Raw genomic sequence first — 12136 nt, 5'->3', positions numbered from 1 at the left:
GTAAAGACATATGTGTTCATGTTTCAAATAATGATTGTGGATGATGGGCAAAATTATGTTTCCGTTTAATTTAAGTTTTCCTTTAATGTCTCAACTTACTGTAACTTATTTATTAAAATTCGAATTCACAAATTATTTGACAAAATGACGGTGCAGCCGTTTCTTAAGACCCCAAAGCAGACAAAGCATACACAAAGTAGGATAAAAAAAAAGTTTACTGAAGATGAACAAATGGTGTCTACAATAAAAGGTTGCAGCCAGGGAGAAGTGACAAAAAATCTCAGCACTAGCCGGAGCAAAGGCACACAAAAATACAAAGTATAAACAAAAAGTTAAGCAAAAATGCAAGGAACAAATAACAAGGCTAAGCAAGGCAAGGAATAAGACTTAGAACAGAAGACAGTCCGGCACGTGACTGTGCCAAAAAGGCCTGATAAGCAATTGGCAGCAGGTGTGCAGCAGGTGACTCCGCCCCAGAACTTCCAAAAAAGGGCACTGCAACTCAGAGGAAAAAGGAGGCAGCAAAACCAACACAGCATGATCACGATATTATTCCTATTTCACTAGTCTAATTAAATCTTTTTACATTTTTATTTTTTTGTTTTCCTTCACACTGCACAAGCTATATAGTGTCATTTTTAAAGCTTTTTTTTCAACACCTTGCCTGCCTTTCACACAGGAAGTGGGCAAAATTTAAATGACAAAATGTAACCAATCAAAATATCGAACGCGTCAACATGTAAAAGATATGGTGTGAATGAATCAGAATCAGCCATAGACATGGAGAAGGGGTAGGATAACATATGCTTTGCCTCTTCCTACTCCTTTTTAGCAATATGATGTTCCCTATTGTAACTTGTCAAGCATGTTTGAAACAAACCACACCATAACATACCATACAAAAATGAGGATACCCCAACAATTAGTCCCATATGCAATTTAATAGCAATTTAGAATGGCCTTATGCACATTTATACAATGCGTAAGCATACAGTTAGACCACAATAAATGTGCACGTGGCTGCAGCCCATTAGTAACACATTAGTGCCCTTCACACATGGCAGCAACTGGTGGCTCTGCTCCACCCGGCTGCATGCCATCAATCTGGGTCCTGGTCCAGAATGACATATTGATTCTTTAGAGCTACCTAAATGTAATTTTCCATGGAGCTGTTCATCTCCAAAAGGTGCTGAATATTCATTTGCAGCAAACCATAAAAGATCGAGAAGCTGTGATGACATCATGATGGTCCCACCCACTCTCCCCCACCAGCTCCCTCCCCCACAGCCGTGGCTGGCTGTCCCCACATCCCTGCAGCCCAGCAGAGTTTTCTGTCCTGTGTTGGGTCAACATCGCAGAGCTCATGGAAGCAGCGGAGGAAACTCTCACTTACCGAGATGGCCCCAGACCTCACAGGACGCTGCTCCCAGGGGACAAGCTTATTAAGGGTGATACCGGGGGACATATTGAGACAAAAAGTGAGTCCAACTATGTAGATTTGGACATGAGACCGGACGGAAACAAGACTGTGAAAGTGACATTCACCGGCGAGGGGAGCCAACTGTCTGTCAAAAGTGACGGATCCAGGCAGGGGGAACGCAAACCTGCCCTGGAGGAGCGCCCCACGGGAAACTCTTTAGACATGGCTGGTGGTGTTGCTGACCCAACTCAAGCCGAGGAGCAGGACTCCGGGGATAGGGTCCAGAGTGAGTGCAGTGAGGGGGATGACCTCCAGTACACGGACATGTATCTGAACAGCCGAACCGAGTCTGACGACGGCACCAGTGTGGCTTTGTCTGACCACAGTGGCACCGACACGCTGAAGGACGAATCTCACTACATCACCACGCATGAGATCCAGCTGACAGAACTCGACCACGACGTTGATTACGACCTGGGCCGCGGTGCCAGCTGGGATTTTGAGGACGACAATTTGGTGTACTCCTTTGTGGATTACGCCTCGTTTGAAAGCAACAAAACCCGAACCGGGACGCTAATCTTGGAGGGAAAACTTGGCGTGAGTACTGAGCAGGACGACAGCGATCTGTGTGACTCGGATAAATGTGCCAGCTCGGACGAAAGCCTGTGTAAGAACCACATGATTGGAGATGCTGCTTTGGGGAAAATCCACCTATCGATTAAAACGTCCAGAGAGGAGCCTGTTGGTGTTGTGGATGAGGGTGCCAAACGCTTCTCTTTTGTGAGAACTGGACCATTAGGAGATAACAGAGCTAAATATTTCATCCCTGCTCCGGGCCGCCAACACCTTGCAACCAAACTTAGACGGAAAGACATAAATGAGTATTCCAGTGGCGCCTCCAGTTCCATTAGCGAACTAGATGACGCTGATAAAGAAGTGCGTAATTTAACTGCCAGGTCATTCCGGAGCTTGGCATGCCCCTACTTTGACACGATTAACTTAAGCACCTCCAGTGAGTCGTCCATGTCGGAGTATGGTCTAAACAAGTGGTCTGCTTATGTGGATTGGAATTATGGACGCATTCCGAGAGGGGCAGAGCGCAGCGTAATTGCGCACAAGACCTCCAGTGCCACACTGGAAATGAACCAGACAGCGGAGAGTAAAACAGCGAAAGCAGCACGAGCGCATCAGAGGCTATCTGTTGGTAAAAAGGCAGAGCTAAAAGACCAACAAGGTGTCACTTTGAATGTGCAGTGTAATGTAGAAGCAACAGCAGCAGGAACAAGGCGACCTAAAAGCACCAGGAACAGGTCCAGTGAGGCACATGGAGCGGTGTTGGCTAGGTCAGGATGTGAGATGCAGTACCACACCGACAGCACAGGAAACACACACAAGAGAGCCATCTTTGCATCCAGCCTGCTTAAAAACGTCATTTCCAAAAAGATGCAGTTTGAGCAGGAGCGTAAGATGGAGAGAGGAGAGATTTCCGACACATACCCGGCGCTAGTCTCCCCTTGCTTTCTGGAGGGGGGCAAAGACAGGAGTGCAGCCAGGGGCTTTCAAAGGCAGAACTCTGAATCGGGCTCGGGTTTCACTAATTCTGGAGACGACCTGCCTTTAGAGGGAGGTAGTAGGCCTGCTTCTTGTGAGCCCACAGAGGAGCAGAAAAGCACCAAGGTTGTAGAGGATTCCTGTGAGAGACCAAAAGTGGTCCTCAGCCACAGTCAAAGCAGCGCGTTTAATTCATGGAAGGATGAAGGGGCTGCCAAGGAGGACTCAGACAGGAGCAACATGCTAACTAAACTCCTGTTTGTGCCGAGCTGGCAGCGTTTCTCCAAAAACAAGGAAGCTGTCAACTCCGACGTGTCTCAGACAATGCTCAAAACCGGAAACATGGAGAGTGAAAGCGACAAGGGTGCAAAAACACCCGAGATCAAAATATGTCTGAGAAGCGTGAAGGAAAATAAAGGAGGGTCGCTGAACATTGCCAGCCTGTTAACCCCTAAAATAAACTCCAACACTGTTAACACTTTTAGGGCCGCGGGCGACGCCAAATATCACATCTTGTCTGCTTCTGATAAGATCCCAAATTTTACCGTCAGGGACATAAGACACACCAAGTGTAAGTTCCAAACACCGATTTACCGTGTCCGAGACGTGCGCAAATTGGTCAAAAGCTCATATCACTTTGTTTCTTTGGATAACAGTGATGGTAAAGGCGGCACAGCGGAAGCAGCTGATAAACTAGAAGACACAACTAAGAAGGAGCCAGTAAAACAAGTGTCGCCTTCTCCCATTGTAATTAAATGCCACTCAGTAAAAACTAACGTCAAATCACAAAAAGATGACGACGTGCCCAGCAAAGCGCCACCTGTGGCCGCTAAGCAGTCAAATGCTGACCAATCAGAAGCTGAAAAACTCTTAAAGCAAAGGCAGGAGAAGTTTGCAGGAGAGGCGGCCGAGTGGAGAGTGGAGGCGAGAGTTCCCAAACAGGCTGCGCTGGAGAAACTGAAAGCTGCTGTTAAAACAATGGAGCAGCTTTACGTTTTTGACCGCAATGAATGGAAACGTAAAGCTGAACCCCCACAGCCGATCACAGACAGCCATGTGCTGTCGCTCATTGCCAGTGAGGAGCAAGGAGCCGAAGAGGAAGAAACAGCGGCAGAACCCCAAGAGGAAAACTCCACGAACGTCGTACACGTCCCCTGTGTTGATGAGCCGCAGCAGCGCAAAACCTTCAGCAACAAAAGCGTCCTCCATCTTGGCAAAAGCAACAAGGTCAGCATTAGTTCGGCGCTGGCTAGCCCTATGAAAAGCTGCAAGGCGCCACTCTCGGTGAAAATAGAACCTCGCAAACAAGGGCAGGTGGAGCAGAGAAAGCTCCAAATGAGTCCCACTAATCCCAGTGTCACGCCAAGCGACTCTGAGAACTATTTAACCATACCGGGCCTGGGCTACACCAGTGACATCAAAGTGGCCAACAGGGAGGCAGCCTGCACTGAAGTGAAGCCAAACATGTGCCAACAAGCTGACATGAAGAGAGTATTAATGGCTGAGTATCCCGCTTCTTCTGTCTACCATCAGCCTGCAGGAGCTCCACAAACACAGCAGGTGTTGTGTTTCTCCCCGCCTATCACCACACTATCACCTCCACCTTCTACAGCTGAAGCAGGCCTCCAAACTCAGCGTAAAATGCTTCTGGACCCCACCACAGGACATTATTACCTAGTGGACACACCCATACAAGCCCCCACCAAGCGACTCTTTGACCCAGAGACAGGGCAATACGTAGATGTGCCCCATTCACCAGTGGCGCCCATCGCCCCCGTCACTCCTGTGCCCCTCTCTTTGCCGCCCCTCGCCCTCAGCCGGGGAGCTTACGCACCCACCTACATGATTTACCCAGGATTTATCCCCTCACCTACGCTGCTGCCACAGTCGCCCAGTCACTCTGAGCAAAGCGAAAAAGCCTTAAAAAACACCAAAATTGCAAAGCAGGAAGTGAAGGAGAGCCCGTATTACAGCGCCACAGCTGAGGCCCCGCCAACGCCCTCCACAGGGGGTGCAGCGAGCACGGACAGAAAGCCGATTATCAGCATCACGACACAACAAGGTCCAAGAATAATCGCACCGCCTTCCTTTGACGGGACAACAATGAGCTTTGTAGTGGAGCATCGGTGACCAAGGAGCCATCTCATTGCACATGTAAGGTGTTACCCTTACCTTGTTCAATCTGTGATAGAAGGAGTATAGTGAGGAGTATAGTCATCACCATGGCAACCCCTCATCAACTATTCTCTTGTGTTAGCACGATGACTGTAAATTACATTTGTGTCGCCCACTATGGGTTGTGCTCAAAAGGCTTTGGAAGACATGCTAGCATACGTGTAATACAGACATCTTCATAGTTTTAGAATCAATAACGGAATCAAAAACGGTCAGTGACTTGCAGACAATTAGTCGCTAAGTACCACACATGCCCCTCTGCTGGCGGCCAAGTTTTTCAACCAATCTTGCACAAATTTTACCGCGTGAACAATCGGCCACAAAGCCACAAATGGTTCCTTTCCCTGATTAATCAGCTACCTTGCTGACAAGTATGGCATAATCTAAACGGACTCCATGAAATAGCGGCTCAATATATGTGACCCTTAACTTTTTGCCTTTGTACTTCAGGCATTTAATCCTTTTGAATATACAGTAGATTAAATACAAATCACACAAATCTGTGGCACAAATCACAGTATGGACGAACTGCCATGTGGTTGATAATAGTTTCCTTTGCTGTGACAACTTTCTAGCCTAATCCTTCGCATCAAGCATGTAAACAAAGTCATCTCACACTATTGAAATAACCCGACAGTGCCGTCATGCAGAGAAATGGGAACTAGAGTGACATGCTCTAGGATGCAGGATAAAAAATCAAGTCCAGCCAGAGTGCAGAGGTCTCACGTTGCTGTCATGAAGCTACTGCATGTCTATTATCGCTGTTGTGCAAAAAGTCTGCATATGTGTGTGCTACATCAAGAACTCACACATCAATGTGACCTCCATCTTGCTACATCAGGGTTGAACATCACTAATATGGACAGCTGATTGTAAATAACACCCCTTCTTTTTCTTACATCACAGACTACAATTTAAAAATATTACATCTAATATAAAAGGTTTAAGCACAAATTGTTGCTAAAATGGCATATGCCAGAAATGCCCACAAGGCTGTTTGAATGGTGGCAGGGGCAGGAACAGAATCAACATACACACTAAGACAGGGGTGTCCATGATGCGGCCAGGGGCCCATTTTCGGCCCGGAGCTTGTTTTTTATTGGACCTCTGCAAATTCTTAGAATAAAATTAATTCATTATTAATGAGATGATTACACAAATTTGCTTTGTCACAACACAAAGCTAAGATGTGGATGTTTTCTTAAGATAGCTCAGCACAGGGGTTCCCATTAAGTCACGACCCAGCAAATGTATTTGGTTTTTAAAATCACCTTTGTCGTCTTTTGAAACATTAATATGCATATTTACATGTCTAAAGTGCATTTTATAGGAATTTATTAAGGAATTTTAAAGAAATGAGGAGGAACATTATAACTGCACGCATACAAGTAATGCATGAATTCAAATTAAGTATAAAAATTGCACTAAAAACCATATCTGCGCAATGGAGATGCAAGGAAGATGTGTTACGTGCAGTGTAGGTCTGGCCCAATGACAGTTATAGTCTCTTTAATGAGTCACACAAAGTACAACAAAAGCAACAAAGCAGGGAGCAGCAGGAACCGGCTGCGCATTTGTCTTGAGCTGGATTTCAAAAGTCACCATGAAAACTTTCAATTATGAAACAAAGAAAAGCAGAAGGCCTGCAGGCTTGATGTCAGGGAAAGAACTGGGCATACTACTAGAAGAGCAACAACTATTAAATGTAGAAGACGTCCAAGCAAGCGCTTCCTCCAAGCATGGAACAAAGAACCGGCTTCTCCCAGCTACAAACAGTCGGTTTTAAGTTGCCAGACAGCCAATCAGCAGCAGGGGTGCCCAGTTGTCCTGTCTCCAGCCGATGACTAAAACAAGACAAGATGACTAAAATTTGGCAGTATTACCAATTTTAGTCATGTGGAGTGCAGGACAAGTTTGTACTTTACATATTTTAATGTCATTTTTGACTGTCTGTGACCCACCTTTATGTCCCGACCCACCAGTTGTAAATCACCAGGTTAACATGTATTGAACTACATTGGATTGGATTCAGCATCTTTATTGCACAAAATGCATCAAAGTTGCCTCCCGTATCCTTCAATTTTTATGTATGCGGCCCTCGGTGGAAAAAGTTCGGACACCCCTGCACTAAGGAAATTACTGGTTTTGTTTATACACTTTGACAATTGAACCACTGCTTTGTGTTAAATGTAAAATACATACCTCATAAATCAGGCTATTTTTGATACACGTGAAGAATTTGTCTCATTCACACTAGTCCATTGTCGAGTATGGTGTCAGTGTAAGAATACAACTGCTTGTCAGCTGAGTGTGTAGCAGCCAAGGGGCCAGAACAGGCTTCAGTTTAGTAGCGGTGTGAAGTGGAACACACTGTGCAGCTGATGGCGTGTGTGTAAGTAAGTGAGTGAGTGAGTGAGTGGGGGGATAGTGAAGCAGGAGGAAAAGGTCAGGTCAATGTAAAGTATTTGTTGTGCTGATGCAGGCAGAGGACAGCTGCTAGAAGAGATCAGATGCCGCTGCTCTGCTCCACCGTGGAAGCCAGTCTGCCCAGCTCGGATGGGGTCAAGTTTTTATAGGCACGGCCCCCCTCTGGTCTGTCCAAAACGGGCGGATGGAGGTGGAGCGCGGTGTATCCCGAGTACTGAAAACTGAACTGTGTCCTGAATTTGAATAACAGTTATATGTACACTATGTCCAGAACCATTCAGATAAGTGTGACACACATAATGTTGTGGCGATCTTGTGTCGGCGAAGAGACGAGGTGCTTCAGCTGCCTGAGTAGGAAGTAGAAAATTTGGGCAGGTAATAGTCAGGACGGAACTTACAATGAGCGTGACTGCTGGGAAACAGTATTCGCTCCCAGCAACGAATGATGTACAATACCACTTTTTTCATTTCCGATCCAGTACAGAGTAAAATTCAGGCTGGTATCGGCAATACCGATCCAATGCCGGTACTTTGTGCAAATACACTTCATGTGTCTGATACATTTTTGAAAGTTCAAATCATAGCTTAAAGAATACAAGACATCAGAGTAATGTATTTATTTATTTGAAACCCTGAAGTATATTTACGTATCGGGGTGATTTACAATATAGCCGAGCTAATATACAAATGGCGGAAAAAAACAGCGGCCAAAATCCTATTAAAAATGTAGAAATGCTATTTTAAACGTGAAAAAAATAACTAAAATAATAAAACCATTAAAATAAATGATTAATGATTAAGTACTACAATGAGTATGATAACTTTCACAATTCACACAAGGCTCTGTTTATGATCGGCCAGCGTTTCAACAGACGAACTGATGGAGCAGTGTGCCGCTGCGCTCACGCATTACGCACTTACTCGGGCAGAGGAAAGTAAAGTAATTCCCACAATCTGCGTATCATTTAGACAATTTTGGTACTTTCCACTGTGTTACTGTTAATGCTATACGTTGCCTCGAATGACTGAAGCATCAAAAGTATTGATATTTGGATTTGAGCATCAATTTTAGAGCACGAAGAGCTGGTGTGGGAAGAATCGATATTTCAGTAGCGATCCGCACATCACTACCACCGACACTACAATATTGACACTTTGGACATGTTAACTATGAGGTGTAGTCACTTGTGTTGCCAGCTATTTAAACAATAATGACTGTGTGTTGACTCATTTTCAGTCATTTCATAGTCTATATTCCTTGAGAAGATATAATGGTTGCTAAATTGTGCATGCACAATACAATGGATGGATGGATAGTGACTCTAACCCTAAACACTGTTTCTTTTCTTTTTCCTTCTAGAAATCTCCACAAAGGACTGTGCCTTCAATCACAACCAGCTAGCAAAATATGCTGATCAAGACACACAGTCAATAGATAGCATTGTATTCTTTAGGCATGGCAGCACTTTGCAAGGTAATTTACTGGCTCATGCTTGATGAATAAGATAACGATATAACATAAAGACGTCTACTCTATCAAGGACAGGGACCATTTTTATTGAATAAAGTCACTTAAGTGCACTTACACTCACACATGATTGATAATATGTTTTCCAAATAAAAGCATGGCTGCCAGAATGCTGTTTCCTCCTGCACTAGTGTAGCTCAGTATGAACTGTGTGGACTGTGTTTATCATAAGTGAATCAAGCCTGCACCTTAAATAACACTCCGACACAACAATTTGTGTCGGATGAACAGATGGAAGACCGGAGCCGGGACTCCTGTTTGATGTTTAGGGGATAAAAACATCCTCTATTTGTGTTTATTTTATTTTTACATGTTTTATGTAACAAGGTTGAGTCTACTTTGTGTGTGTGTGTGCGTGGGTGTGTATGTGTGTGTGTGTGGTGGCTGCACACATGCAGGGTTATTGGCATTCTTCAGAAGACAAGTCATGTTGCTGCACTGTGAACAAGAATACATGTGCGGTATTAATGAGGATTTTGTAGGAATTCGCACCAAAAAAACCTTTCTGTACAACTTCCGACTAAATTATTGTGAGATCAGGTCCTTTAGTTAACTGCGCCTTAAAGAAAAACTGCACTTTTTTTGTGACTTTTGCACATCATCAATAATCCTTACGTTAGACTTGAACACGTATGTTTTTCTCTTTTCTGTGCTTTCTCAAGATATAAAAACAGCTAAAAAGATGCAGCTAAGAATGCACATAATGGGAAGCACATATTCCACCTATAACACTTTCTGAAAAAAAACTCCAAAAACCGCCAACAACGCTCCATTTGCATATAATGTGACGTGCATATTAACCAAGCTACAGCGACATTGTTATTATTATTATTATTAAGATTGTTACGCCAAAGAACTACGTTGTGGTGTAATGACACCTTGCCGCACCACACCAGCTAGCTACTGTACTAGCTTTCACCACACACTTGCTCAGAGCGCCGCGCTCACAATGCCTTAGGCCACTACCGAAAGGTAACGCCACATATTGGAGCTGCTGCTACTGTCGCTGTGTTTTTATTTTTGAGTTTGGAAAAGTTGACGCTAGGTGTAGGCGTTCGTTTCTATGTTGCTGTGTGAAATCAACGCACCCAGGAAGGAAGTTCCGGTTATGCTTAAAAGGACCAAAATACGTATTCCATGTTATCATGAATGTGCCTGTTACTAGATGGTCTCGGCATGGATATAAAACCATAAAACACTGTTCGAGGTTTTTGGAGGTGTTTTAATAGCAGGCTTTGTAGGCGGCATAGGTGTCTGCCATTAATCTGTTTTTGCTGTTTTTATATCTTTAGAATGCACAGAAAAGAGAAAGGCGTGTTCATGTCTCACATAAGGATTGCGGCTGATGGGCAAAATTCCAACAAAAGTGCATTTTTCCTTTAACTTCTCTCATTTAACTTCTCTCACATAATTGTACTACAAATGATACACAACATCATCCAGACTATTGTTTTAGCAGGTTTCCAACCTAAAGGTAATTGGAGCTGCTGGTCAGACTATTTGCCTTCCATCATGTAGAATACACACTAGTTGATTTAAATGTTAATAGTCACTGGGTTCATTTGGAGGTGCACTTCACTTGTCTTCACAACATCTGTAATGTGGGAGTCATTCAAATAAAATAATGTATTGATTACTAGAAGCATTTAAATCTTGTTGGTGGTGTTTTACTGCCAGGTTGTGCAAAGGAAGGATCATTGTGAAGGACTGAATTATTTATTGTAAAGGTGTATTTTATCTGGTGCCCTCTTCTATATGCCCATACTGTATGAACATAAAGGTGATAATGCACATGTTTTGTCTGCTGTATCATGATGTTGCTATTGATATTCATGTACTTGGTGCACATGAATTGTCACTGTCTGTACACATGAACTGAAGATTGCAGGAACATATTTTCCCCCATAACGCCACAGTATAACATAAATAAAATGTTCTTTAAAGTGGACTAAAACAAAACTGCTGACTTAAAAAAGATGATTGCAAAGAAAAAGAGGTTAGTGAAAGTGAAATTGGTTTAAAGCAAGTGCAAGTAGGAGCTGCTGTGTTGTAGTGATTGGTGTTGTTTTAAATAAACGCATCACGTGAGCCGTGTGCAAGATGCAGACTAAGGTCAAAATGATTGCAGAAAGAAATATTTGGAAAGGAGATGTGACAACGATAATACTTGATGAGTGTCATGTAGCCTGACAAGCCTATTTCTGTAATAAATTCAAAATGCAAGCTGCTGAAAATGTTTGCATTATTTGAATACGTTTCAGCCATACGTTTGCTCACATTGAACTTAAAGAAATAACTTTTACAGCAGCAAAACTCTGCAGAAAGGTAATGCTAGTATTATGACACACAGATGATTGCCAGTTGATTGATTGCCTATTAACATATGTATATATAAAATAGAAAAAAAGAAAATAAAAAGAAAACAACAAATGCACAAGTACTGTAAATGTACATTTTTTGTAATGTTTTAATAATTTTTAAACATTGAAAAAAAAATAATAATATAAAAATATAAAATTTAAAAAAGGAATGGATTAAATAATCAAATAATTAATCAATTGTAACAGATGAATCATAAAAATGTATGGTTCCAGCTAACAGCTAAATACATAAAAACTGACTCACAAGGCCGTTAAACTGTACAACCCAACCCAAGGCACACGTGCAATAATCATGCTGTTCAAGTCATGAAAAATGGGAACAACAACAACAAGTGTTGAATTTATATTTTTGTTGAGTAAATATATTTTATATATACATATACAGTCATGGAAAAATGATTAGACCACCCTTGTTTCTTCAGTTTATTGATCCATTGTAATGCCTGGTACAACTAAAGGTACCTTTGTTTGGGCAAATATAATGATGACAAAATACAGTAGCTCTTTAGAGTTGAATTTAAGAGCTGATATCGAGCAACTTCCATGGTTTTCTTGATGATAACCAAAATCACTTAAGTTCCTACATGAATAGCTATAGCAATGCACTGCCAAAAAATGTTAACCTTATGAGCTATTTTTGTTGTCATCATTAAA

At 42.8% G+C, this 12136-nt stretch overlaps 1 protein-coding gene across 1 annotated transcript; it reads left to right on the top strand.

Annotated features, from left to right (window-relative positions):
- Window positions 1-1350: 1350 nt before the first annotated feature.
- LOC129182723 (uncharacterized protein C4orf54 homolog) lies at window positions 1351-11226 on the top strand. Its single transcript, XM_054779171.1, has 2 exons — window positions 1351-5125; window positions 8934-11226. The coding sequence occupies exon 1, from the start codon at window positions 1364-1366 to the stop codon at window positions 5099-5101; it is 3738 nt and encodes a 1245-aa protein (XP_054635146.1). The 5' UTR covers window positions 1351-1363; the 3' UTR covers window positions 5102-5125; window positions 8934-11226.
- The last annotated feature ends 910 nt before the right edge of the window (window positions 11227-12136 follow it).

Source organism: Dunckerocampus dactyliophorus, chromosome 6, assembly GCF_027744805.1.
Source record: "Dunckerocampus dactyliophorus isolate RoL2022-P2 chromosome 6, RoL_Ddac_1.1, whole genome shotgun sequence".
Lineage (NCBI taxonomy): Eukaryota > Metazoa > Chordata > Actinopteri > Syngnathiformes > Syngnathidae > Dunckerocampus > Dunckerocampus dactyliophorus.
The sequence above is the reverse complement of the archived record's forward strand: the minus strand, read 5'-3'. Positions and strand labels throughout refer to the sequence as shown.

What these genes read in the sequence shown, in the direction of transcription:
- LOC129182723 (XM_054779171.1), top strand. Translation starts at nt 1,364, where the DNA reads ATGGAAGCAGCGGAGGAAACTCTCACTTACCGAGATGGCCCCAGACCT.